This window comes from Trypanosoma brucei, chromosome 6 (genome assembly GCF_000210295.1).
Source record: "Trypanosoma brucei gambiense DAL972 chromosome 6, complete sequence".
Taxonomy (NCBI): Eukaryota; Euglenozoa; class Kinetoplastea; order Trypanosomatida; family Trypanosomatidae; genus Trypanosoma; species Trypanosoma brucei.
The window spans coordinates 969,556-991,004 of NC_026739.1; the positions used below are offsets into that span (position 1 = coordinate 969,556).

The 21,449-nt window shown below is 48.0% G+C and overlaps 14 protein-coding genes across 14 annotated transcripts; all 14 read right to left on the bottom strand.

The window, feature by feature from the left end:
- Nucleotides 1-271: 271 nt before the first annotated feature.
- On the bottom strand, nt 272-1,465 carry TbgDal_VI3960 (hypothetical protein, conserved; the record flags this gene model as incomplete). The annotated part of the gene is made up of 1 exon (XM_011775901.1): nt 272-1,465. The coding sequence occupies one exon, from the start codon at nt 1,463-1,465 to the stop codon at nt 272-274; it is 1,194 nt and encodes a 397-aa protein (XP_011774203.1).
- Nucleotides 1,466-2,384: 919 nt separating this feature from the next.
- Nucleotides 2,385-2,834, bottom strand: TbgDal_VI3970 (hypothetical protein, conserved; the record flags this gene model as incomplete). Its single annotated transcript, XM_011775902.1, has 1 exon — nt 2,385-2,834. The coding sequence occupies one exon, from the start codon at nt 2,832-2,834 to the stop codon at nt 2,385-2,387; it is 450 nt and encodes a 149-aa protein (XP_011774204.1).
- A 695-nt stretch (nt 2,835-3,529) lies between these two features.
- TbgDal_VI3980 (hypothetical protein, conserved) lies at nt 3,530-5,185 on the bottom strand (the record flags this gene model as incomplete). The annotated part of the gene is made up of 1 exon (XM_011775903.1): nt 3,530-5,185. The coding sequence occupies one exon, from the start codon at nt 5,183-5,185 to the stop codon at nt 3,530-3,532; it is 1,656 nt and encodes a 551-aa protein (XP_011774205.1).
- Nucleotides 5,186-5,518: 333 nt separating this feature from the next.
- Nucleotides 5,519-7,168, bottom strand: TbgDal_VI3990 (hypothetical protein, conserved; the record flags this gene model as incomplete). The annotated part of the gene is made up of 1 exon (XM_011775904.1): nt 5,519-7,168. The coding sequence occupies one exon, from the start codon at nt 7,166-7,168 to the stop codon at nt 5,519-5,521; it is 1,650 nt and encodes a 549-aa protein (XP_011774206.1).
- Nucleotides 7,169-7,455: 287 nt separating this feature from the next.
- TbgDal_VI4000 (aldehyde dehydrogenase, putative) lies at nt 7,456-9,243 on the bottom strand (the record flags this gene model as incomplete). Its single annotated transcript, XM_011775905.1, has 1 exon — nt 7,456-9,243. One exon carries the CDS (start codon nt 9,241-9,243, stop codon nt 7,456-7,458), a length of 1,788 nt encoding a protein of 595 aa, XP_011774207.1.
- A 417-nt stretch (nt 9,244-9,660) lies between these two features.
- Nucleotides 9,661-10,200, bottom strand: TbgDal_VI4010 (hypothetical protein; the record flags this gene model as incomplete). Its single annotated transcript, XM_011775906.1, has 1 exon — nt 9,661-10,200. One exon carries the CDS (start codon nt 10,198-10,200, stop codon nt 9,661-9,663), a length of 540 nt encoding a protein of 179 aa, XP_011774208.1.
- Nucleotides 10,201-10,703: 503 nt separating this feature from the next.
- On the bottom strand, nt 10,704-11,843 carry TbgDal_VI4020 (mitogen-activated protein kinase 5; the record flags this gene model as incomplete). The annotated part of the gene is made up of 1 exon (XM_011775907.1): nt 10,704-11,843. One exon carries the CDS (start codon nt 11,841-11,843, stop codon nt 10,704-10,706), a length of 1,140 nt encoding a protein of 379 aa, XP_011774209.1.
- A 510-nt stretch (nt 11,844-12,353) lies between these two features.
- Nucleotides 12,354-13,856, bottom strand: TbgDal_VI4030 (hypothetical protein, conserved; the record flags this gene model as incomplete). The annotated part of the gene is made up of 1 exon (XM_011775908.1): nt 12,354-13,856. The coding sequence occupies one exon, from the start codon at nt 13,854-13,856 to the stop codon at nt 12,354-12,356; it is 1,503 nt and encodes a 500-aa protein (XP_011774210.1).
- A 317-nt stretch (nt 13,857-14,173) lies between these two features.
- Nucleotides 14,174-14,737, bottom strand: TbgDal_VI4040 (hypothetical protein, conserved; the record flags this gene model as incomplete). Its single annotated transcript, XM_011775909.1, has 1 exon — nt 14,174-14,737. One exon carries the CDS (start codon nt 14,735-14,737, stop codon nt 14,174-14,176), a length of 564 nt encoding a protein of 187 aa, XP_011774211.1.
- A 341-nt stretch (nt 14,738-15,078) lies between these two features.
- Nucleotides 15,079-15,789, bottom strand: TbgDal_VI4050 (hypothetical protein, conserved; the record flags this gene model as incomplete). The annotated part of the gene is made up of 1 exon (XM_011775910.1): nt 15,079-15,789. The coding sequence occupies one exon, from the start codon at nt 15,787-15,789 to the stop codon at nt 15,079-15,081; it is 711 nt and encodes a 236-aa protein (XP_011774212.1).
- A 676-nt stretch (nt 15,790-16,465) lies between these two features.
- Nucleotides 16,466-17,437, bottom strand: TbgDal_VI4060 (hypothetical protein, conserved; the record flags this gene model as incomplete). The annotated part of the gene is made up of 1 exon (XM_011775911.1): nt 16,466-17,437. The coding sequence occupies one exon, from the start codon at nt 17,435-17,437 to the stop codon at nt 16,466-16,468; it is 972 nt and encodes a 323-aa protein (XP_011774213.1).
- A 792-nt stretch (nt 17,438-18,229) lies between these two features.
- On the bottom strand, nt 18,230-18,940 carry TbgDal_VI4070 (hypothetical protein, conserved; the record flags this gene model as incomplete). The annotated part of the gene is made up of 1 exon (XM_011775912.1): nt 18,230-18,940. One exon carries the CDS (start codon nt 18,938-18,940, stop codon nt 18,230-18,232), a length of 711 nt encoding a protein of 236 aa, XP_011774214.1.
- Nucleotides 18,941-19,481: 541 nt separating this feature from the next.
- TbgDal_VI4080 (glyceraldehyde 3-phosphate dehydrogenase,glycosomal) lies at nt 19,482-20,690 on the bottom strand (the record flags this gene model as incomplete). The annotated part of the gene is made up of 1 exon (XM_011775913.1): nt 19,482-20,690. The coding sequence occupies one exon, from the start codon at nt 20,688-20,690 to the stop codon at nt 19,482-19,484; it is 1,209 nt and encodes a 402-aa protein (XP_011774215.1).
- Nucleotides 20,691-20,827: 137 nt separating this feature from the next.
- On the bottom strand, nt 20,828-21,214 carry TbgDal_VI4090 (hypothetical protein, conserved; the record flags this gene model as incomplete). The annotated part of the gene is made up of 1 exon (XM_011775914.1): nt 20,828-21,214. The coding sequence occupies one exon, from the start codon at nt 21,212-21,214 to the stop codon at nt 20,828-20,830; it is 387 nt and encodes a 128-aa protein (XP_011774216.1).
- Nucleotides 21,215-21,449: the final 235 nt, after the last annotated feature.

The window sequence follows — 21,449 nt, forward strand, 5'->3', positions numbered from 1 at the left end:
ACCAGACGAAGTCAAAAGGCGAAATCGGAGTAATGCGACGAGAGCATAAAAATATATACACTCCCTTCATTTCGTATTTTAATGTGCAGGAAGTAGAAAGGACGGAATCCTGCAGAATCATACCCGTACCGCCCCATTAGCTGCTTGTGTGTATTTTGCACGCAACGGATAACCTCCCAATGGGGTTAAGGTGAAATGCAAGAGAAAACAACAATAATAATAATAATGTAATATTCCATCAACATGTACTTCCCTCGATCACCCAGATTGATCACGGCTCTCCTTCACCATCATTTTCCCATGGCAAAGCGGCCTCAAAGACGGCGTCATCAGAGTTTTGCCTCTGAGCCAACACATTTGCATCACACGGAGCTAAATCCCCATCCACTGTTGCCCTCCTCACCATTTCAGAGGAATCACGTTTTGGTAACAACGTATATGATTCGATGACTGTCCCAAGTTCCTTATTCATATTTACTAACCGGGCAAAGAGAGATCCCTTCTCACAACACAACTCACTATTCAGCAGTTTCTCAGGTTGGGCCATTGCCACTCCAATAAGTCGGCTCAGTTTGGTTTTGTGGTACTTGCAGCTCTCTAGTACCGAATCCCCCAAATCCGTCACCTCCCCCTTTTGTACGAGACTGATAAGAAGATGAAGGTTTGTGGATGCCAAGTCCACCTCAGCCAGCGCCGCCGAGCATCGCTCCTTCACCCATGCCGCTAACTCGTACCGCTCGGTCAGTTCATGTCGTAATTTCTGCCAGTTCATATCCTCGTTTTTGGAAACAGTGTCTGTATTATCCGCATCTACGTCACCTGCAACATTTGGTTTCGTGGCCACAGCCTCCATGACGTCAAGAAGTTGGAGCGCACTACAGCACATTTGATAAAGTTGAAATCGCCACGAGATGTTTACCCAATACTGCTCATCAGAGATGTAACGAGGGACCAGAGACGAGCGGAACTCGTGTACAACTTTAGCCGACAGCACCCATCGTACCAATTCTTGAGATGGCCAACAGAAACCGGCTTGCGGAGGAATGGGAAGGTCCTTCACTGAATTGACTCCCAGTAACGCACACAACCTTTCGGTAACTGCTTCATTCTCAAGAATGGCACTGGGAGAGATGAGGCAGGAGCTAACACATTGCAGCGAAAACATCGTCAGACGGCTCCACTCTTCTGCCGCTTCTTCCCAATCAGTTGGAGGATTTGCGACAAGTTCTTTTGGGATGACTGACTTCACCAAGTCTCCCTCGCTTGTTGCAGTTTTCGCTTCATTTTCCTCATTGGAAACTACGGAATCCGGAAGTGCAAACAACCCTGACAATCTTTCACATTTCTCCTCAATGTCAATGCACTGTGCTTTCTTTACAAACTCGAGTCCGTCATATGTAAGTTTCTTGGCCTGGTCTGTGGTGCTTTGTAAAAATGATGTGAACGATGCGAACGTCTGATGCATCACGACTTGTAGCAACAGCAAAAAAAACTATTCTTCGCTCTTTGAACACAAAACAACGTGCGCACAGAGAAATCATATACACATATGCATACATTGCATATGTGCACATGTGCGCGCATAAGCATTTAAAAAAAATCAAGAAGACAAGGAAAAGGGAATAACGAAGAGAGAAATATCACGAAGAGGTAAAATCAGAAAGAAAATATATATATCCAACAACCTGAGCAGTTGCCACCATCATTGGCTCGCTACAACTAGAAACAACAAGTATTCCTCAAGGTGTCGGCGCACACGCACCAGAAGGGTTTTGATCGCAAGGAAACATGGCCAAAAAGAAAAAAAAGAAAGAGCACGAAAATATGGCAGCATCCGCCCTGACGGGGATTATCCGCGTTGTTGAATAATACCTAATTACATATGTTCAACCGAATTGCGCTCATTATGGAGTTGCTTCCACTTCCCATTGATTACCGGGTTGAGCCACCTTCAAACTCCTCCCCTCTCACCATCACTCCGCAAGGTGAACATAAAATAAAACAGTTTCACGGAGTCCCAACAATAACACGTTGCATATTTTTCTTTAAAAAGGGCAAAAAAAAGGAAGAAACGTGGGTGTTACAAACTACGGGACAAATCCTCAAACGCAACTTTTGAACCTGGACAACAAGAAATCCATAGGAGGAGCACGGGTACAAAACAATCACACACTCCTCACACAACACAGAGGAGAAAAAAGTTGCACAAGGAATAGAACCCAAACGCTGAAGTGTTACACAAGCCGTGCACCCCAGAAGGAAAAAGTTAGTAAACCTGAAACAGTAACATCAATGGCTCTAAAACGCACTCCCAAGAAGATCTTGGGAGCACGAAGAGAAATTTTTTAAAAAGAAAATAAGAAAGAGGTGTTCTCTATAGTCTTTTAGGCCAAGTACCGAGCACCAAAGTAGAAACCTGTCACGAACCCCCCGATGTCACCGACTCCCTGCCCGACGTAGAGGATAAAACGCTGCATGAGGGCTTTAAGGTCCAATTGGTTCAATTTGTTGTCACCGTTCTGATCCAAAACTTTTCCAGCATCCATCTCCACCTTCTTCCAGTTTATTTGAATATAACCAAAGAAGTTAAGAAACTGTAGCACAATGAAAGCGAGGCCGGTACCATATAACGCATCGGAGGTGAGACGTCTAGACGTGACGCCCACGGCAGCGCCCAAAATACTGCTCACACCAATCTCTTGTGTAACCTTCGGCCAGAAGGAAAGCATTCGGGAGACAAATGCCTCTCGGTTGTCATCATTTTTGGTAGAGCTGCTTTCTCCCTGATTTTTCTTACCAGCAGAAGTTTTCGTATTGACACGCGGCGCACTCATTGTTAGTACCTCCCTTCTTCTTTTTTGATGCTTTGTTTTCTTTTTTTTTTTCCTTTGTCCTTCACTACTGTTCTCTCACCGCAAGTGCTGGGCTCTATAAACGAAGAGTAAATAGCGTCAACAGCAACGATGATAAAGAATAATGAATATGTGAACCAACTGGAAACTCTTTCGTATTATATGAGAGACGACTTTTAAAAAAAAAAAAAGATATGGACACTGAAACGGAAGAAAAAAACAACATGTGAGACAAAGGTGTAAGAGGCTACTGTGACGAACAGGACTACATCACGTAACAAAAAAAAAGGAAGCAGGCATAGTGATCCGCGTTATACCGTTTGTTGTGTGGTGCGTGACTAAGAACCTGAACATTGGCTCCTCCCACCACTGCAGGAAAGTAAGTAATTCAACTCCAGCCCAACCTGGCCAATTAACCAAACAAGTAAGCATAACGCGCACACGCACCGTGAGGGGGGAAATAATAATATTATCATCGTTAGACAAATAGGCAAAGGGAAAGGCCGAACTGCCGCATCCAGCGATAGTAATGGCTTTCCAAACCGCAACAGCGGCATGACAAATTCAAAACACATACAAACGGTAACTGTTAACGCGAACAAAGACAAATATTATGGTAGACAACGGTAAGTAAGCTTCGGTAAGCAGGTGGAAAAAATACTGAACGGCGGCAGCCGTTATGACAAGTGGGGCTGAAGATGCCTGAGTGTGATGGCTCTTGCCACTGCGCTAACATTTTGAATGGAACTACGCACGATCAGCTGATCTTGAGCTGTACGGTTGGCCCTTGGAATGCGGTGCAGTTGATATAAAGAGAGTTGCCAATTCCCCGACAACGCCGCCGCCCACAACCCCAAACGATGGGTGTGGTTGTCCTTTGGGGCGCCACGGGGCTCCATTTGTTCCAACAAACACATACTTTCCAACCAGCGCCCCGAACCTACACAAGCCTTCAAAACCAAACGGTGTGCTAATGGTGGTAAAATAAGTCTCGGCTCCTCCTCGCGGGCTTTAAAGAAAACAAACAAGGCCTCTTCCCAGCGCTGGGCCGAGACGCAGGCCTGCAGAGTTGCACACACTAAAAGGGGATGGGGCATAGATGTCGAGTCGTTAAGGTACTCCCCCAGAACTCGAATGGAACATTGCCAAGCCGCGCCATCGGCGCACGCAGACAATAATGCGAGACGTGTACGGGATGGCATGCCTTCATGTTTCTCCAAGAGGACGCCACCAATATTTACTGCTGCCTCCCACTGCCCAGACTGTTGGCACATCTCCAACAACTCCCCCATTCCTGTTGTCATGGAGGACTCGCCAGCCTTCTTCATCCAGGACAGCGCGACGAGTGCCTTCTCCCACTGCTTCACTGCGTGAAATGAGCGAATAAGTGTCTGATAGGAATCGCCTTCAATACTACTTAAAAAGCCTTCTCTGACGGCAGTGTCATATACCTTGATTGCTGTAAGCCACACATTTGCCTCTTCGCACTGTCCTAACAAAAGGCTCACTATGGACTTATCTGGCTTCACGCCAGAGCCAATTGCAAGGTGAAGAATAGAGAGGGACGACCGCCAACTCGGCGACACTGTGATTACGTCCCTAAAGAAATTTTCATCTGAAGGGCAGAAGTCTGCGGCCTCTCGCGTCTTCTCGATAGCCCCTAACATGTAGAAAGCTGTCTGCCATTGTTTCAACCTCACCGTGCGATATACGAGGTCGCCTACAAATCTGGGGTCAACCAAAGAACCCTGCGCAATACCATCAAAAAACATCCGTACAGCCTTCCTCCAGCACCCGCTAGCAGCAAGGTAAGGAATCAAAACTCCCAAAGAGTACCGCTCACCCATACCACAGTGTCGCTCCATCGCCTCCGCCACATCGAGTGCCGAGGTCCAACTTCCATGGCGCTCTGCCAACACACGAGTTGCGTGCGGAACGTCAAGCGCCCAACCCCGTGTCTCGCAGAACCGAAGCACCGCAGCGCAATTGTTCGGTTGAAGGAGTGAAGACAAGAACGATGGTGATGGTAAATTTGGCAGTAGCCGTGCAAAGTCAAGTGCGCTACACCAGTCACCAAGCCGTTGAGAGACGTGGCATAGCACCGCAACGGACGGAGAACGCACGTGCGATCCGTCAGCTGCGAGACTCGCCTTGCCTAATGCTACGACATCGCTAAGAAGAGCTGATCGCCCTACGCTGAACCCAGTCGGTTGTGCATCCTCCACTGTCTCACTGAAGATGCGACGAAGTATGCGACAACAGGCATTAATATTCCCCCCAGTAACCTCTGACTCAAGCAATTTCGCAAGCGCCCCCTTTGCCATATACTTCATGAGCAAAAGGCGGGTAACCGCACGTGAGCATGCGGTGATGGATGAGAAAGGAAAAGGGCGGGTAAAAAGGAACAGCTGAACAGTAATAATAAACCTCGAGATGTGCAGAAGGGGGCGAGCGGGAGTGATATGGGAATTCCTCTTCTCGCTTAGCAATTATTAGTCAGAAGCTCTGGCCCCTTAGCTACCACGTGGCGAGCAGCTAAAATGCAAAATGTTCCTAACCCTGCAGAGAGCGTAATGGTAGCGGAAAAAATCACGCGAAAGAACGACCTTGCAAACAACCCCCAAGACACTATACGTAGCCGACTACATGGACACGCGTTCCTATTGTCATGCTGCAACCGTTTCTCTCACGGTATCCTCCCCTTCTCCATCTTGTAAAGGTGCATCCACCTGCAGATCTTCAGCTTTTAGTTGCGGCACAACCTGTTTAAAGTTGTCATCCACACGCTTCAGAACGCTGTCTATGTTCGTTTCGTACATATCACCCACCTCATCCACGAACCGGCGTACCTTAAGGAGCAATGAATCCTGAAGAAGGTTCTCCTCTTCTGAAAGACCAAGATGCATCCAGAAGGCATCCGTTAGGACGCCCGCTGCTAAATCCTCCGCAGTCCGGGATCCCATTAGGGGAAACAGGCGCATCAGGGGAACTGCCGCATCAGTCCGCCAAAGCTGTCGTGCAGTTTCCGGTGATGTATATACGTACTGCGCTCGGAACTTTATAGCCGGAAACTGAATTTGCTGATCACAAACGGCGACGGCAACCTCCTGCGGCATCGTGGTTGTTGTGAATGAGGCATCCAATCCACTGTGGCGGGCCCAGTATGTTGAGACACCGCTAAGAAAGGAGGGTGTTGTTGCAAACCGACGATACACGTGTCCCCAAAGGGCTCGCTTAAAGTAATTCTCCACCTTAACGTTATTGATACGTTCACCGTAGAAGCGAAAATACGCTGTCACATCGAAAGGTCGTAACTTCTCAACGCAACCGACTCTGGTGTAGTCCGGGGGTATCATGCGGTTTAAAAGCTTTACATCCTTTTTATCCAGGGCAGCCCTTGCGTCTGAGCCCAGAAGCAGTTGGGTGAGGTGTCCCAGTTTGGACTCGATAACTTCACGGGGAAGGTACGCCCGGGCCTTCATCTCGGCGTCCCCGACAGCACCAGCATCTTCTTCCACTAACCTCATCATGCAAGCATAGTCGTACACCTCAAGTCGGGCGACAGGATCGAGCTCACGCCGACCAGGAACGGATGCCGCTCTCTTCGCTGCACCCAGTTGCCTAATTTCAAGTTGGAGACGGTCGGCAATGGTCATATTGCAGCCGGCGAGGCACTGCAGGAGCGACGGTTCTGCCATCTTGGGGGCCTTCCCCGAGTCCAACAGCGTCATCTGCCTCTCAATTAGTTCATCAAACAGCTGCCGCCTTACGTAATATATATGTGAGTACCGGAGCAATAGCTCCGCATCACATGAAGCCAAGTCAATTTCGATAAATTCATTTGCCTGTTCCTTCACGCGTTTCCGGCTGCTGTACCACGCAAACACGGGTTGCAATTGTCGAAGGAAACGCTCTTCGACAGCGAGTGTTGGAAGAGTTCCTAGAAACACACGGAACGGTACCGCTGCCAGCTCCCCACAAAGTCCAGGGCATATCGGCATTTCCCCCTCCTTTAGTGGGCCTCTCTGTGTTTGGGCACAGTGGTAAAGGAGGAAAAGTACTAACTGTGCATTTAAAGTAAGTTCAGTTACCCACAATAACGAATAGCGAAGACAAACACAAAAACAAAACAGGGAGAAAGTAAAAAGGTAGTAATTGGCAATTTGAATGAAAGGAAAATGGAGATCTGAATTGTCGGAAAAGAAAGTAGTGGGAGCATGATCGCATAGGAACGAAAACAAAAGCACCGGAAGCTGAGGAAAATGGACCAGAGACAAAAACAAAAAAAGATGGGGGGCCTTTCTCTTCAGGCACATCACATTCTCTCATGTCATCCAATAATCTTGGGAACATAAAGCCGAATCAAAAAGGGGGTAGATGAATGACCAAAAAAAAACGTTAACAACATGGCGGAGACAAGGTTCATACCTAATTCCTTCCCCGTTATACCAACAACATCATTAAAATATTCACCAACTTGCACTTTTCCCATTAAACAAAAGAAAATGGTTCCTTTTCATTTCACTGTTACTGCAGGCACAAAGAAAAAAAAGAAAAGGGCTAAGATTGGAGCCATAAACAAACGTACACAAATACAACCTCTTCAAGAATCCTTCTTGCGTGGAGCGGATTTCATCCGCATCATTTCGATAACGCTACTGACAGCAGCAAACCACCCCCCATAGATGACGTTCGTTAGGCGCTCCACAAATGTAAAGGAAGCTTCACTAATGGGATATTGCAAAACGGGAGGAATAACAGTCTTCACTCCTGGTATCCGGTCTGTGGTGGAAGCCCGAACAACACAGTTCCCACGCAGTCCCTCCACTCCCGCAAATCGATCAAACCCACTTATCTTTACTCCACCGAAAGGAAGGGATTGACAAAGATAGTTTATGCCAAAATCGTTCACGTTCGTCATGCCAGTTACAAGCTGATCCGCGATATGTTTTGCTCGTTCAATGTCACTTGAAAAAACGCTAGACCCCAACCCATACTCACACGCGTTCACTAACTCTACGGCTTCGGCATCAGTCTTGAATTTCATCATCACAAGAACTGGACCAAAAACTTCTTCGCGGGCAATTGGCACAGAAGGAGTCACGTTCGTAAGAATTGTTGGAGGGAAGAAGCTAGTGTCACCTTTTCCACCACACACGAGAGTGGCCCCCGCATCAACGGAATCGTCAACAAGTTTCTGTATCTTCCGAACGGCATCCTCCCCCATAGTCATCGCTCCCAAGTCATAGAGGCCAACTGATGCCGGTCCTTGCGTAAGTGCCCGTACCCGCTTCTCCAGTATTGTCAGCAGCCGATCATGGATAGAATCTTGCACGATAACGCGCTCCAAACCCACGCAGTTCTGCCCACAATTTTGAAAAGTTCCACGCATAATAATTGGCACTACATGTTCAAGGTCTGCATCGTCACAAACGATGGCGGGATCTTTCCCCCCCAGTTCCAGTACGACAGGTGTAAGTGTCTGAGCCGCGCTCCGCATCACAATTTTCCCCACAGCTGGGGAACCAATAAAAGTTAATTTGTCCACTGAATTCACTAGAGCCTCACCTGTTTCGGCAAAGCCAACCACAAATGACACAAGGTGAGGAGAGTAACCGAGTTCCTTTATCCCCTCCTGTACGATAGACAGATAATACGACGCGTAGTAAGAAGAGTATTCAGATATTTTGCCTACAAACGCATTACCCGCGAAGAGCGCAGATATCATCGGACCATATATGTTGTGAAACGGATAGTTCCACGAAACGATTGCACCCATAACCCCAAACGGAACGTAATTCACCGCTGCCCGCTTGTGGAAAGTAATGAGGCCCACGTCCCGAACTTCCTCAGCCAGTGCCTCTTCACCGTGCGCGGCCGTCCAACGCAGCTTCTCAAGTGTTGTGAGTATCTCGCCAAGTGAACCGTCCATCATTGTTTTTCCGCATTCTACACTGGTAGTTTCGCAGATGAGAGCTTGATTTTCCAAAATGTACTCCATCAAACTATACAATAACTGCCGCCGTGTTGAAAAGGAAGTTTTCGCCCACTCGCGCTGAGCCACACGAGCGCGGACAACGGCCTCCTGCACTTCCGCCGGTGAGTTGACAGTCACCAAACCAATCTGTGTGTTGGTTCCCTTATCGTAACAACATATGGTACCTGGGGGGCCGGCACGAGGTGTGAGGGGTTGAGTAGACGGTTGATTATCAAACTTAACCTGTGGTGGGGGCACACTGATGTGCGGAGCATAATACCGGTCCTTGGCATGAAGTAGTGATGTGTACAGAGCATGGAGTAGACCGAATTTGCTCTCAAGAAACAAAAAGAAGAAAAGGCAACAGAGACCGCTGCCGGAAAAAGGATCCAGTAAGGCAGATACACCTTCCATTGCTCTCCCCGCTTGTACTGTGTCACCGGCACCACGATGAAGTCTTTATATTTTTTCTTTGTGTCCCCAACTAACACGTTTGTTTTTGTACGTGCAACGGGAACTAATTTGTCCCAATCGGTGACTCCTCCCGTTAATATATGCCGAACAAAGACGTATTGGCTATTATCCAAATAAACTTGCGAAGGGGGCAAGAAGAAAAAAAAACACAAGAGAAAAAGTACAAACAAGTTTTGAAAAGAGCCAGAATTTCACAGAGTCGGTGAAAGTCAAGCAATTAGGAAGCAGGAAACCCCGATAATTGCAAAAAATTACTGGGAGAACGTTACCGCAACACTCAAAATGACCAAAGCAACCAGCCCGAAACACACCAATAGAAAAAAAAAACGACAATTTTCTGAGAAACAAGTTACGACCTCAAATGCTAAAGCAGTTCACCTGCACAGCGTCATAACAGCTCCCACAACCGCCCCAAAACGCAGGCAAGTGCGTCGCGTACCTCACGAAACAAATAAAACACAACCAAACAGTCCTGATGCCGCCCGATAGACAAAGCGGGAAGCTACACGAGTTTTGGGGTCCTCCAAAGCGCCTAACCACTGTATAACAAGGCATTCGGAACAAAGCGGGAGATGTTCCGTGTTTTTTCCTCGCGATTTTTTCCCAAACGCAAACACACATAGGCAAGAGTGGTTTCCTTTTAATCGCGCCTTCCTCTATCTTCGCCACAGACATCAGTTTCCCAAACACACACACACAAACCAAAATGTCAACACACGCCCAATCTGCAGGTAACATCACCGGCATCACACACACTTTAACACGCGCAAACGCGAAACACAGACCATCGAGAATAAATAAACAAATAGAGGTCAGCGTCAGATTTGCGAACCCAACAGTAGGGGGCCAAGAGCCATAGAAACAGCAGGTCACACCGCACCTCTTTCGCAGAGCCATCGTAAGCGATGGAGAGAAATAATCAACAAAAGATAAAAAAAAAAAGAAGACAATGAAAACCAGGACTCGTTGCACTCCGGAGAGAATAAGTGGTTTAAAAACAAGAAGAATGTGAAGAAGAAGAACGGTCGTTCCTACCGTTCCTGCACTTGCCTTCCACGTGCTTATACATTTACTCGCTGCAACTACAATTAGCAAAACAAAAAGGGAGGCACCCGCTATTTGTGCAGTGACTTCGGCGCCTTACCACACGTAGAATCACATACCTTTCGTTGCTGTGGCAACCACCTCCTTTCGCTTATGGATGTTACACGTGCTTTTATGACTTCTCCTAACACTTTTTTCTCTTTAAATCGACCCCTTACGTGTCCGTGAATGCACTCACTATGCATTGTTATGAGCATACGGGTCTTTCACCTTAGTTTCATTGCCTTACATTTCTTCCTCCCATCTCCCTCTGGGATGTCACTGTAGTATATAGAGTCTTAATCAACTAGTCGGAGTTACTGATAGTGCTGAATCTCTTTCCATATATTCCTCCGCAGTTGTGCCTCGGATATCTCCGCATGCAAGTCAAACGAGAAATCAACCTTCTCAGGAATTGTGCATTTGGACTCGCCTTCGGCGCCAACATCAGAGAAAAAAGGATGACGCAACGCCTCTGCCGCTGTGATGCGAGTGTTTGGATCAAATGCAAGGAGCTTTGTGACTAAATCAATCCCCTCCCGTGGCATGGTGGACATCACGCTTGATATCGGCCGGCGACCTTGGTATTTTCTCACAATCTCATTCATGAAGGTCGTAGTTCCCGGACACGACCCACGTGCAAAGTCCCAATTCGTCACAGCAACACTAGAAACTACCAACTGCATTTGATGGATGTAATCGCGACCCCCAAATAGGGGACGTTTCAGCACAAACTCACAAATGATGCAGCCTATCGCCCATAAGTCAATAGGAAGGCTATACCGACACATAAGCAATAGCTCGGGAGGACGATACCAACGCGTGACTACGTAATCCGTGAGATCAACTGGTTCCTGTAAGTCCAGCACCCCAGCACGCGCGAGACCGAAGTCACAAACTACGGCATTTTCATTCTCCGCATCATCATTTAATAAAATGTTACTTGGTTTAAGGTCACGGTGTATAATCCCCATGAAGTGCATATCGGCGATACACCGGAGGACACGGACCATGATCCTCTGTAGCGCCTTTATGTCCACTGTTTTTGTCGCATGAATGGCTGAGTGAAGATCCGTATCATATAAGTCTGTGACAATGTATAAATCCCGGAAACTGCTGATCCTTTGCCGTGGAGGCAAAATCCGTGTTAGATTCAGGATGTTGCGGCAGCGGTGTTCCCTCAGCAGACGGTGAATAACGATTTCGCGCCAAATGCGGCGGCCGTCAATCAAGTCCTCAAAAACATGACCCACACGCTTAATCGCCACATCACGGAAATTGGTATTATCGAACGCTGAGCAAACAACGCCATAAGCTCCATAACCCACGACCGACGTTAAAGTGTATCGGTTCTCAACCTCAAACGTCTGTTCGCGAACGCGGTACGTTCTCCACCCCCTCTCTGTGGTAAGCAGATGTACATTGTTGTTGTTTGAGGAGCCATTTGCTGTTACCATTACACGCGCTAACACAGGAGTAAACAAACAAAAAAAATCAAACACGCAGCAAACCTGTACCTCACCCAAATATGTATTGGTCGACGCCCGACCACACCTCGCCTCACTCTAACTGCGCAATATTGATTCACCTTCAGACGGGGCAGTCCTTTCGTTAAAAAAAAAAAATTAATATATGCTTGTCTGTAAATATATATGAAAAGGATAAACCCCTACAAAATAATAAAACAGTGTAAAAGAGGGATGAAAGATACAGGTTAGCAGTTTATTACATATATTCGCATATACACATGTATCACCTTGTCCAGAGGAAAGGAGAAACTGTTTCAACTTGTGAGCATTCCCCTTCCCTTCATGAAGTTTACAACACATATTAGGTCCACACGCAGCCCAGAAAGAGTGGCACCTTTGGGGTCATGCAAGAACCATTTACAGTATATTAGTATAAGAATAACGACGTTATAAAGATGCTCGTCAAGGCGTAGTGGAAAAAAAAAAAGCGACATAAAGTCACGACCGGTACCTTTCTAAGGAGGCAAATCGCCGGTAGTCTCCCCTCGGAGACAGAGGCTGCCCAGCACCTCCTGCGCTCCTCTGCGACGAGAAGAGCATTGGAAACTCAGAATGGGCAGCATTTCCATGAGCAGCCGTAATAGACCTAATCCTTGACAGAAGATTGTCGAGCTCTTGCTCCTGATGTGCATGGGGAGTTTCAACAGCTCTGCTGGAAACTTTTTCCTGAGATCCGTGACATGGTGTGGCACCCCTAAGTCTTTCGCATTCCTGCAGTGCGACGTCTCGTTCTTCAGTCCTTCTTCTAAGCTCTCTCTGCCATTCTAGTTCTCGACACTGGAACTCTCTTACCCTCCCTAGGTTCCCCTCGCTGGTTTCAACCAAGCACCTTTGTAGCTCACTTAATTTGGCCTGCATAGCTGATAACTCACGTTGAGTTGCCACCACCGTCCGTTCCCCCACCCAGTTTTCATTCCCCTTGGAGTTCTGCGAGTCAAGCCCGCCAGTACCTTCGCAAAAGAGCGACTCAGCGCGCTCACTTGTTGCCACGGGAGTAGTTGCCGCGAGACTCTCCGCCAGAGACAAGTTTTTCTTCTCTTCCTCTGCACGCCGTTCCGCCGCTCTAAATCTATGGATTGTGTCTTCCGCTTCTTCCAGTTTCTTTCTGAGTTGATTCACTTCACACTGCGATTCCTCTAATCTGCGGGCAACACTTTGTGTATCGCTAACTGTCTCCGCTTCAGCAGAGCTAACAACCACAGCAGTATCAGTATCTTCCACACCTTTCAACAAAGGAGCTGAGGGATGCACCACCTCCGCTGCTACGGGCGGTGTCGCATGTGCCGATGACTCCTCCTCAACGTGTAACTCGGTTGAAACAGCACCGACAGCGGAAGAAAATTCCCTCACAGCGTCGCGTATAGCCATCGCCTCGTTCAGCAACGACATCTCCCGCTCGGTTGTGTGAAGTCCACTTAAAAGCACCCATATGTTTGAACACACAGGACCCAGCATGGAGGCAACAAGTGAGGTAGACAGTTGCTCAACCGCAACGATTGTCACCATTCGTCGCTCATGCCTCAGCGAAACTAAAAAAATTTGTTCCATGTCATTTGCAGTGGAGAGCAGAGAAGGCATCGACTCACTATCAAAAAGTTTGCACACCACGGATCCCTCCTCGGAGGCAAACATCATACACTGCAGTGGCACATCTATGGAGAACAGTGGCTGAGGGATCATATCGATGAGGCAAGCGATCATAATCTCCTTGAAGCGCCCCACACCTGCGATTACGTGCAGGTGATGGGGGAAGTTCGGTCCTTCTCGAATACAGCGGGCAATGGCAGCAGCTACGCAATGGGGCGTGCAGTGGTTCATGACAGAGTCAACACGATTCGCGTTGTCTCCCAACACCGCTCTCAGCAAACTTTCTGACCCGCACTCTGTTTCGCATCCGTACTGCTGCGGAAAGAAGCAGGCAGCAACGTTACAGCGGCTCATCCTACTGAGTAAAGAACCCTACGTAGCCTAAAAACAGCAGGTACAGTGGAAAGTGTATGTTTCTGTTCATAGTTGGAAAAAAAAAAACACTGCAGTGTCATGTCCCAGTTTCTGTAACATCAACGAAAGGAAAGAACACATAGAGGGAAACGAAGACATCCCCAGACGAGACGGGAGGCTGCACTATCATGTGCGTTCTTCCCTTACTACCCCGACCAAGTATTTGTCAAGGGCAAGCAATGACTAGAGCGTAACCTGCGCCTTCTCAAGCCACACACACGACAATACGGAAGCGTAACGATGGCACTTGAAGCGCTTCACCTCACGTCCAGAAAATACATATGATCCGGTGGAGGCCCCAAGAAGGCTTTCCAGAGAGAGTCTTTTAGAGCAGTCATCAATTCTTCCTTAAAGGTGTCCGTCTGTAGACCGTCTAAGGCGGCATCCCCAAGGAAACGCAAGACGGGAGTAGGATATACTTGAGGATCTGCAATGACATCTCTCCCAATATCCTTTGCCATACTAACGAGTTCATCCGCCACCCATGAATCACAAATAAGGTCCTCAACGACAAATTTCCGTAGAGCCCGTACGGTCTGCTCATTTGCAGTGAATTCGGTGATCGCGTAGGCCTTCAGATGATTTATAAATGACGGGTGCGTACTCACATCCTTTACGAAGCTGACAAGCCGTCCGAGTGAATCTTCATTACGAACAAGAACGTTGTCAACCACTTCACTAGAAAGCGCTACTGCTGCTAGACGTAAAAGTTCCCTATTCTTCTCAGCTTGCTGTCCCAACACTTCCCACCGCTTGCGCAACAGACCTGCAGCACCGAAAACACCAACAGAAGAAAGGGCCAACTTCATCAGTGAAACCATCGCAACAGTAAAGGAGGCGACCCTTCACAGGCCTGTCCCTTGACGCGATATCAAGTAAGTCACGTGCGAACAGGAGAGGAAATAGAGAAAAAGGAGTGAAAAAAAATGAAACAGAAAAGCAATAAACACATATGTATACGAATGTCCATACAGACGATTGAGCGGCAACATGGCACGGCAACGTGTAGACACCGCGACAATTTTTTTTCTGTTCACGCTTGGTCCTCCTTCGACACAGAACTACGGCGGCGTAACACCAACTAGTCGATGAGGGGGGGAAGAAGAAAAAGAAAAGCAACCGCCATTCCCGAGCAAATGGCTACACGCCGACACGCGAACACCTACACTTTTTGTGGCACACCGATGCTAAACGCATGGAAATTCCTCGGGTTGTAATCTCCGCTCCTAAACAGCACGCCGCCAGCGGCGGAGCCGTAGTAAGATGCCCATACTGTCGTTTCCGCCTTTCCTAACGAGCCCTTCTCGACGCAGCTGGCGCAATTATTATTAACACCATTACCAATACAAAAAGCATCAGACGAAAGGAGGCACTGGTTTCGTTCGCACGTGGGAAAGAAACCGGTATCAGTTGGGTAGGAAGCATTACCCGCGTATGTGTATAGTCCCTGCTTCATGGAGAGATTGAGAATGAGAAATTTCGCAACCGCTAAACTGTCACTTTTGCACTTATCCGATGTTGTTGCATACAAGACTGAGTTGGAAAGGTCCCCTGTACGATTTCCACTCTCACCCTGTCCGTATACACTGATCGTGTAACTGGATCCCACTGTTTTGTTTACTAGTGATGGAAACAATCCAGTCAGACGAAAAGCCTGCACTTCATCCACGATAGGGCAGAACCCCAAGGCACTGATATTACCGGACGCCGAATCCCGCACACCAACACGGAGATCCATTCTCTGGGCACCGTTGCATGGTTTACCTCCATCCCACGGCTGACATGCGCTGCCGCTAGTGCAGTTATTCGCTTCTGAAACCACTGCGGTGGTAGTGAAAACACACACAACAACAAGCACTTCAGCAAACCACATAACTGAGAGTAGCCAAGAAAAAGAAACTGTACGCGAAAGACGAAAAAGAAAACGGACATAAGTAAATCGATGAAAAATACACAGTAGTAAACCCCGAGAGATAAGTATTTTCGTTTTTACGAAAAAAAAAAAAAACAGCAACGGGAGTTACTTCACCAAAAGGTGCAGGAAGCGAGAATGCACGACACGTAGCGAGACGAAAACTTCAACGTAGCCCCATCAGCCTCTCGGAAGGGGCACTGCCTAAACTCACACACGACAATAACCACGAAATAACAAAGGTGAAAAGAAAAAAACGCACACAATCCTCATCACAGTTCTCCTACCCAGAAACAATTGCAGTCACATTCACACACGAAGAAAATGCAGATCCTCCCCAGACAAATACACACACACACACACACACGTCGTCAGGGGCCTATAACACAAATAACACCGCATCACTGCGCATATTCCTCTCCCTACACCAGTGTTGCATATCTTGCACGAACGAAAGGTGAGTTTTGCTAGTTTCAAAAAAGCTTCTATAAACAACACTATGCAAAGATTTCGCTTAAAAAAAGTTCGCCCATGAGCACGTACATTCTTGGACTAAGCAATAGGATATCAACACCACCGAAAGTGGAAACAGGACTAGTTAGGACAAGCAAACGTGTGTGCACATCATTCCACATTTCTATGGAGTCGAGTTTGTTTCATCTCCCGGCATCATACCACTGGCAGTATTCTCAATTTTGCTCACAGCATACTTAATATTGCCAACAAACTTGCCGCCGGCAAATTTCCTGAAACCCATTGGATCCATACCACCACTGAGCAGCGGCTGCCTCTCGAGGTCCGTCCCTTGGTATGAAGTCCATACCTGAATGCTCGCCCCCTCAATATCATCAGGGGTATTATAACAAGCTCCGCAATTTTTCATCCCACGGATGGGGCCAACACATGGACTTGTGGGTGAGAAAATACAATGGTCCGACTCGTCACATGTAGGACGGAATCCTACCATCGCCGGTTGCACAGATTCCATCGGTGAGCCGGTGCCTGAGGAATTCCCTGAAGGAATACCCGATTCACTGTCGTCTGGCTCCTTGGTGTCTGCGTCACTTGAAATGTAATTGAACTTTCCATCGTGCATCCCGATAGTAAGTATGACCATGTTGACTATAGCCACCGAATCCGGGGAGTTACACAACCCAATGTCCCGCATAGCAATCACCACTGTCGAATTGGAGACGTCCCTCTCCGGGTATTCTTTTTGGCCTGACCTGCCGAAGCCGAACACAGAAAGGTACCGGGGTGCTGGGTTAGGCGTGATAGAAGCTTGTCCGGAGGAACTAGTCTTCTGGACAAGACTCGATACCCTCCCAGCTCCCTTAAGCGTAAATACCTGTAGTTCGTCAACAATAGGACAGAAGGCATACACTGCACGCTTTTGGTTTGTCGAAGGTGCCTCCGTATCCCCTTGCGGAAGGTCTAACATGAACCGAAGATTTATCCGTCCACCCCGCTGACATCGCGTTGCGCTGCTGTTTTCCAACCAAGGGAAACAGGCCTGCTTTGGGCCACAACCCGTCCCACCCGTCGCACCAACGCCAAAAAAAACACCCGACGCTGTGCAAATAGCGAGGGCTACGAAAAAAACGAACATGAAGCTTCAGCAATCGCCCTTACGCACGCCCTGCTGAAAGGAACGTGCATAAATAAGTATATGCGAGAGACATTCAATGACAAGATAAAGGTGAAAACGGCAAAGCGAGTTAAAGTGACAAAATAACCCAACAAGAAACAGTCAAAGTATGAAGGCTACAAACGTGTCAGCGCCGGACACTACCTTTACCGTATATTCTGGGGTAGAGGGAAATAGTGCACCATTGACAGAAAGGGCACGTCTTGTACAACACACATCTGTTTCACCAGCGCACAGAATAAAAGAAGCTACCAACACAAGGAACCCGCTACGCCCAAGAATGGCAATAACGGAAACCGATACCGCGCAGCACATTAGTGTGTCACAGATGAGAACAAGACAACCCGCACCTTCCCCAACAACCACAAAGAGTTTCTACTACACCTACTGCTAAAGTATGAGCTATGCTCCGCATTTAAAATACCCCCTCCCCTCATAAAGAAAAACGGCAATAAAAGGTAACCCATTCAACTCGTCACGTGCTCCAACAGATCCCCCAGAAAGCGGCTGCTGTGGATTCGAACGCTATATAATAAAAACACTTATACTTTCTATCGTACAACGTAAAACACCTAACAATGAACGAAATACCAAATGGACATATCTTCCGACGCCTATGAGTCCACTATATACCATTTCAACTACAGACTCTACCACTATCTCTTCGGGAGAGACGAACACGAACTTTCAAACTTATCTACCACAGATATCATCACAATCGATGTCATTGATAGACGACCCCACGTGCTTTCCTCAATGAACTGCAGCACTACTATTTCCACCCTCTCTACCACAAGAATGGTCTGCACTGCTACTACTAGTACTAGATCCAGCATAAGCGGGATGCACCTCATACTTGTGGTGAGGATGCTTCCATCGGTGTCGCTCAGGGTTGAACACGGCTCGATACACATGTGGATCTGGCTCCCTTCCGTCTTGGAATGGCCGATCACGCAACACTCCACCAACGTCACGTATAGGTTGCATCAAATCATCAGCGGCCTCGGGGGTAGTTGCAATCTTTTGTTCCTCTTCCCTCCAATCATCATCATTGTCCTCATCAGTAGACATATTAATAAATTTAAGGCGACACCATTTGCAGCAAACGACCTCACCACGAGGGCATTTAATAAAAATCTTTGGATGCTGCAAAATATAATGTGAGTGGCCCTGACACCATATGTGATGACGATAAACAGGAACAGGAGGTATCTCACACACTATACCGCCGCGATTATACCAATTCAATTGAGGTGTACGTCGACCTGGTCCCAAAATACCAGGATGAAGGGAAGCTAGCTCATGTACATGTGTATTCCATCCATACTTTGGGTCTTTTGGGTGTGTAAATACCAATTGTTTCTGATTCGTAACGCGGCTCGCATACTCCAGAGGCATGTACACCGGGGGCCCGTAATGACCCGTATTGTTAGAAAATGTCAGAAACAAAAAAGACCGCTTCATTACACTACAATGCAAACTAAAAAGATGTAATTCTTTTTTTTTAAATACAGAAACACAAATGAAAACAGCAAAAAAAACAAAAAAAACTCAACATTACAATGTAAAAAGAAAGATCCAGGCATAAACCTTGCTCAATTATGCATCCATTTCCCCTTAACTGTGTTCACCATTCCACACAATTCATATATTTTCCCCAATTTTCACTTACTCCCACTACCCTAGAATATTATTCCTTTAGGTACATAAAAATCAAATCTCTTACGTTTTGTAGCATTCTCTCCCTCTCCACACATTACTGCTTAAATATCAAAGACGCAAAAGTGCTCAGCGGATGTTCCATTCTACACATAGGGGCTTTGCCATCCCTTCTTGTCCGTCACACATATATTCTTAATCTGGTCTGCTAAGACAGTTTGTCGTAGCAATTGGTCATTCGAAACCAAAGTGCATTACAAAACAAGAGTACGGGTGGTCATAGTGCTAAATGCAGGGCTCTTACACCCGCACCACACGCCAAGCGCGTAGGGAGCGAGAACATCACTTATAGCTTTGCTGCACGGTCCCGAGCGGCCATGTGGCGGACAAGATCCACCACACGGTGGGAATAACCCCACTCGTTATCGTACCACGAGACAATCTTGAAGAAGCGACGTTCGTTGGGGAGGTTGTTCTGCAGGGTCGCCTTGGAGTCGTAAATGGAGCTGCGGCTGTCGCTGATGAAGTCGGCACTGACGAGCTCCTCATCGGTGTAACCGAGAATGTTCTTCATATATGTCTTGGAGGCGCGCTTCAGGGCAGCGTCGATCTCCTTGATGCTCGTGTCGCGCGTCGCAATGAAGGTAAGGTCCACCACAGAGACATCAGCCGTGGGAACACGGAAGGCCATACCCGTAAGCTTGCCCTGAGTGCTCGGGATCACCATGCCGACGGCTTTGGCGGCACCAGTGGTGCTTGGGATGATGTTCAGGGCTGCAGCGCGACCACCACGCCAGTCCTTGACGGAAACACCATCAACGGTCTTTTGTGTGGCTGTGTACGAGTGAACAGTGGTCATGAGGCCAGTGGAGATGCCGAAGCCCTCCTTCACCAACACGTGCACGAGTGGGGCGAGGCAATTAGTTGTGCATGAGGCGTTCGACACCACATGGTGTTCACGAGGGTTGTAGTCGTTGTGGTTCACGCCCATCACGAACGTCTTGGCGCCACCAGAGGCGGGGGCACTGATGACAACCTTGCGAGCACCACCACGGAGGTGACCCTCGGCAGCAGATTTCACTGTGAAGAGGCCAGTTGACTCAATCACATACTCCACACCAAGCTTTCCCCATGGGAGGTCCGCAGGGTTCCGCTGCGCTTTCACGCAAAGGATGCGGTGGCCGTTGACGACGAGAGTATCATCCTTCGCGACGGATGGCTTGCTCTTCGTAGTCGACACAGAGTGCTTGAACTTGCCGTGCACGGAGTCGTACTTCATCTGATAGGCGAAGTAGCGAGCGTCCGTGTTCATGTCCACAACAGCAACGACATCAATCTCATTCCCGAGGAGGCCGTCGTCGCACAGTGCCTGGAACACCATGCGACCAATACGGCCGAAACCATTGATGCCAACTTTAATAGTCATATTCAAATTTGTTGTTAGTCTTTTACTTGTTTGATTAGCTCGGATAAATTCTGCACCGCAAAAAGAAAGGCAGATACACGGGAAATAGGGAACGGTCAAAAAGGATGAAAAAAACAACGCGACACTCATGGCAGGAGGGAGACGCAGAACAAAAACAACCACTCAACGTGCAGTCAGAGACTTCATACAGACATATATGCGTGGACGCGTTTGTAAACTTGTACCGTCGCGGTACCTCACGAACATTCTGCTATCAACGGGTGACACTACTGAGGCGGAAGGCTTAGGTTGACGCCCCCCGCAACGGCGCGGGCGGACGATATGAGGGTTGCAAGACTAGCGTACTCGTCATCTGTGGGGGCAGCCATAGCGGAAACCCTCCACAGCTTCTGCAGTGTGGGAAACCGTTCCTTGTGATGCGCACACGCCCCATCAACCACTGAACCAGCAGTGGAACTACTGAGTTGACTTCCACGCTTACTATGGATGCCATCCAGAGGCGCGAGGTGGGCAGTCACAGCATGTCCCCCCGGTGGCCTTACACTAATTGAAGGTTCTAACTTTGCGCAAGCGTTCGGCAGTTGACGCAGCATACGATCGTTCATGAGTGTCTTCTGCAGCCCAATAGACCTGAGAGCGGGCATACAGTCCATAAAGCGAAGCAAGTAGAATCCCGCCTTGTTGGAGAGCGGATTGTTCGACAGGTCAAGAGAGACGAGTAGTGGGGAGTGCTCCACCAGTGTCTCACATATTCGGACGACGCTGTCATCCGTTAGGTAATTCTGGGACAGGTTCAGCACCTGTAAACCAGAGCAGTGTCGAAGCACCGCATTCACCAGCGGCTGAATGTCATTCCTCCCTAGTAAGCTCCGCGAGAAATCGAGTTTT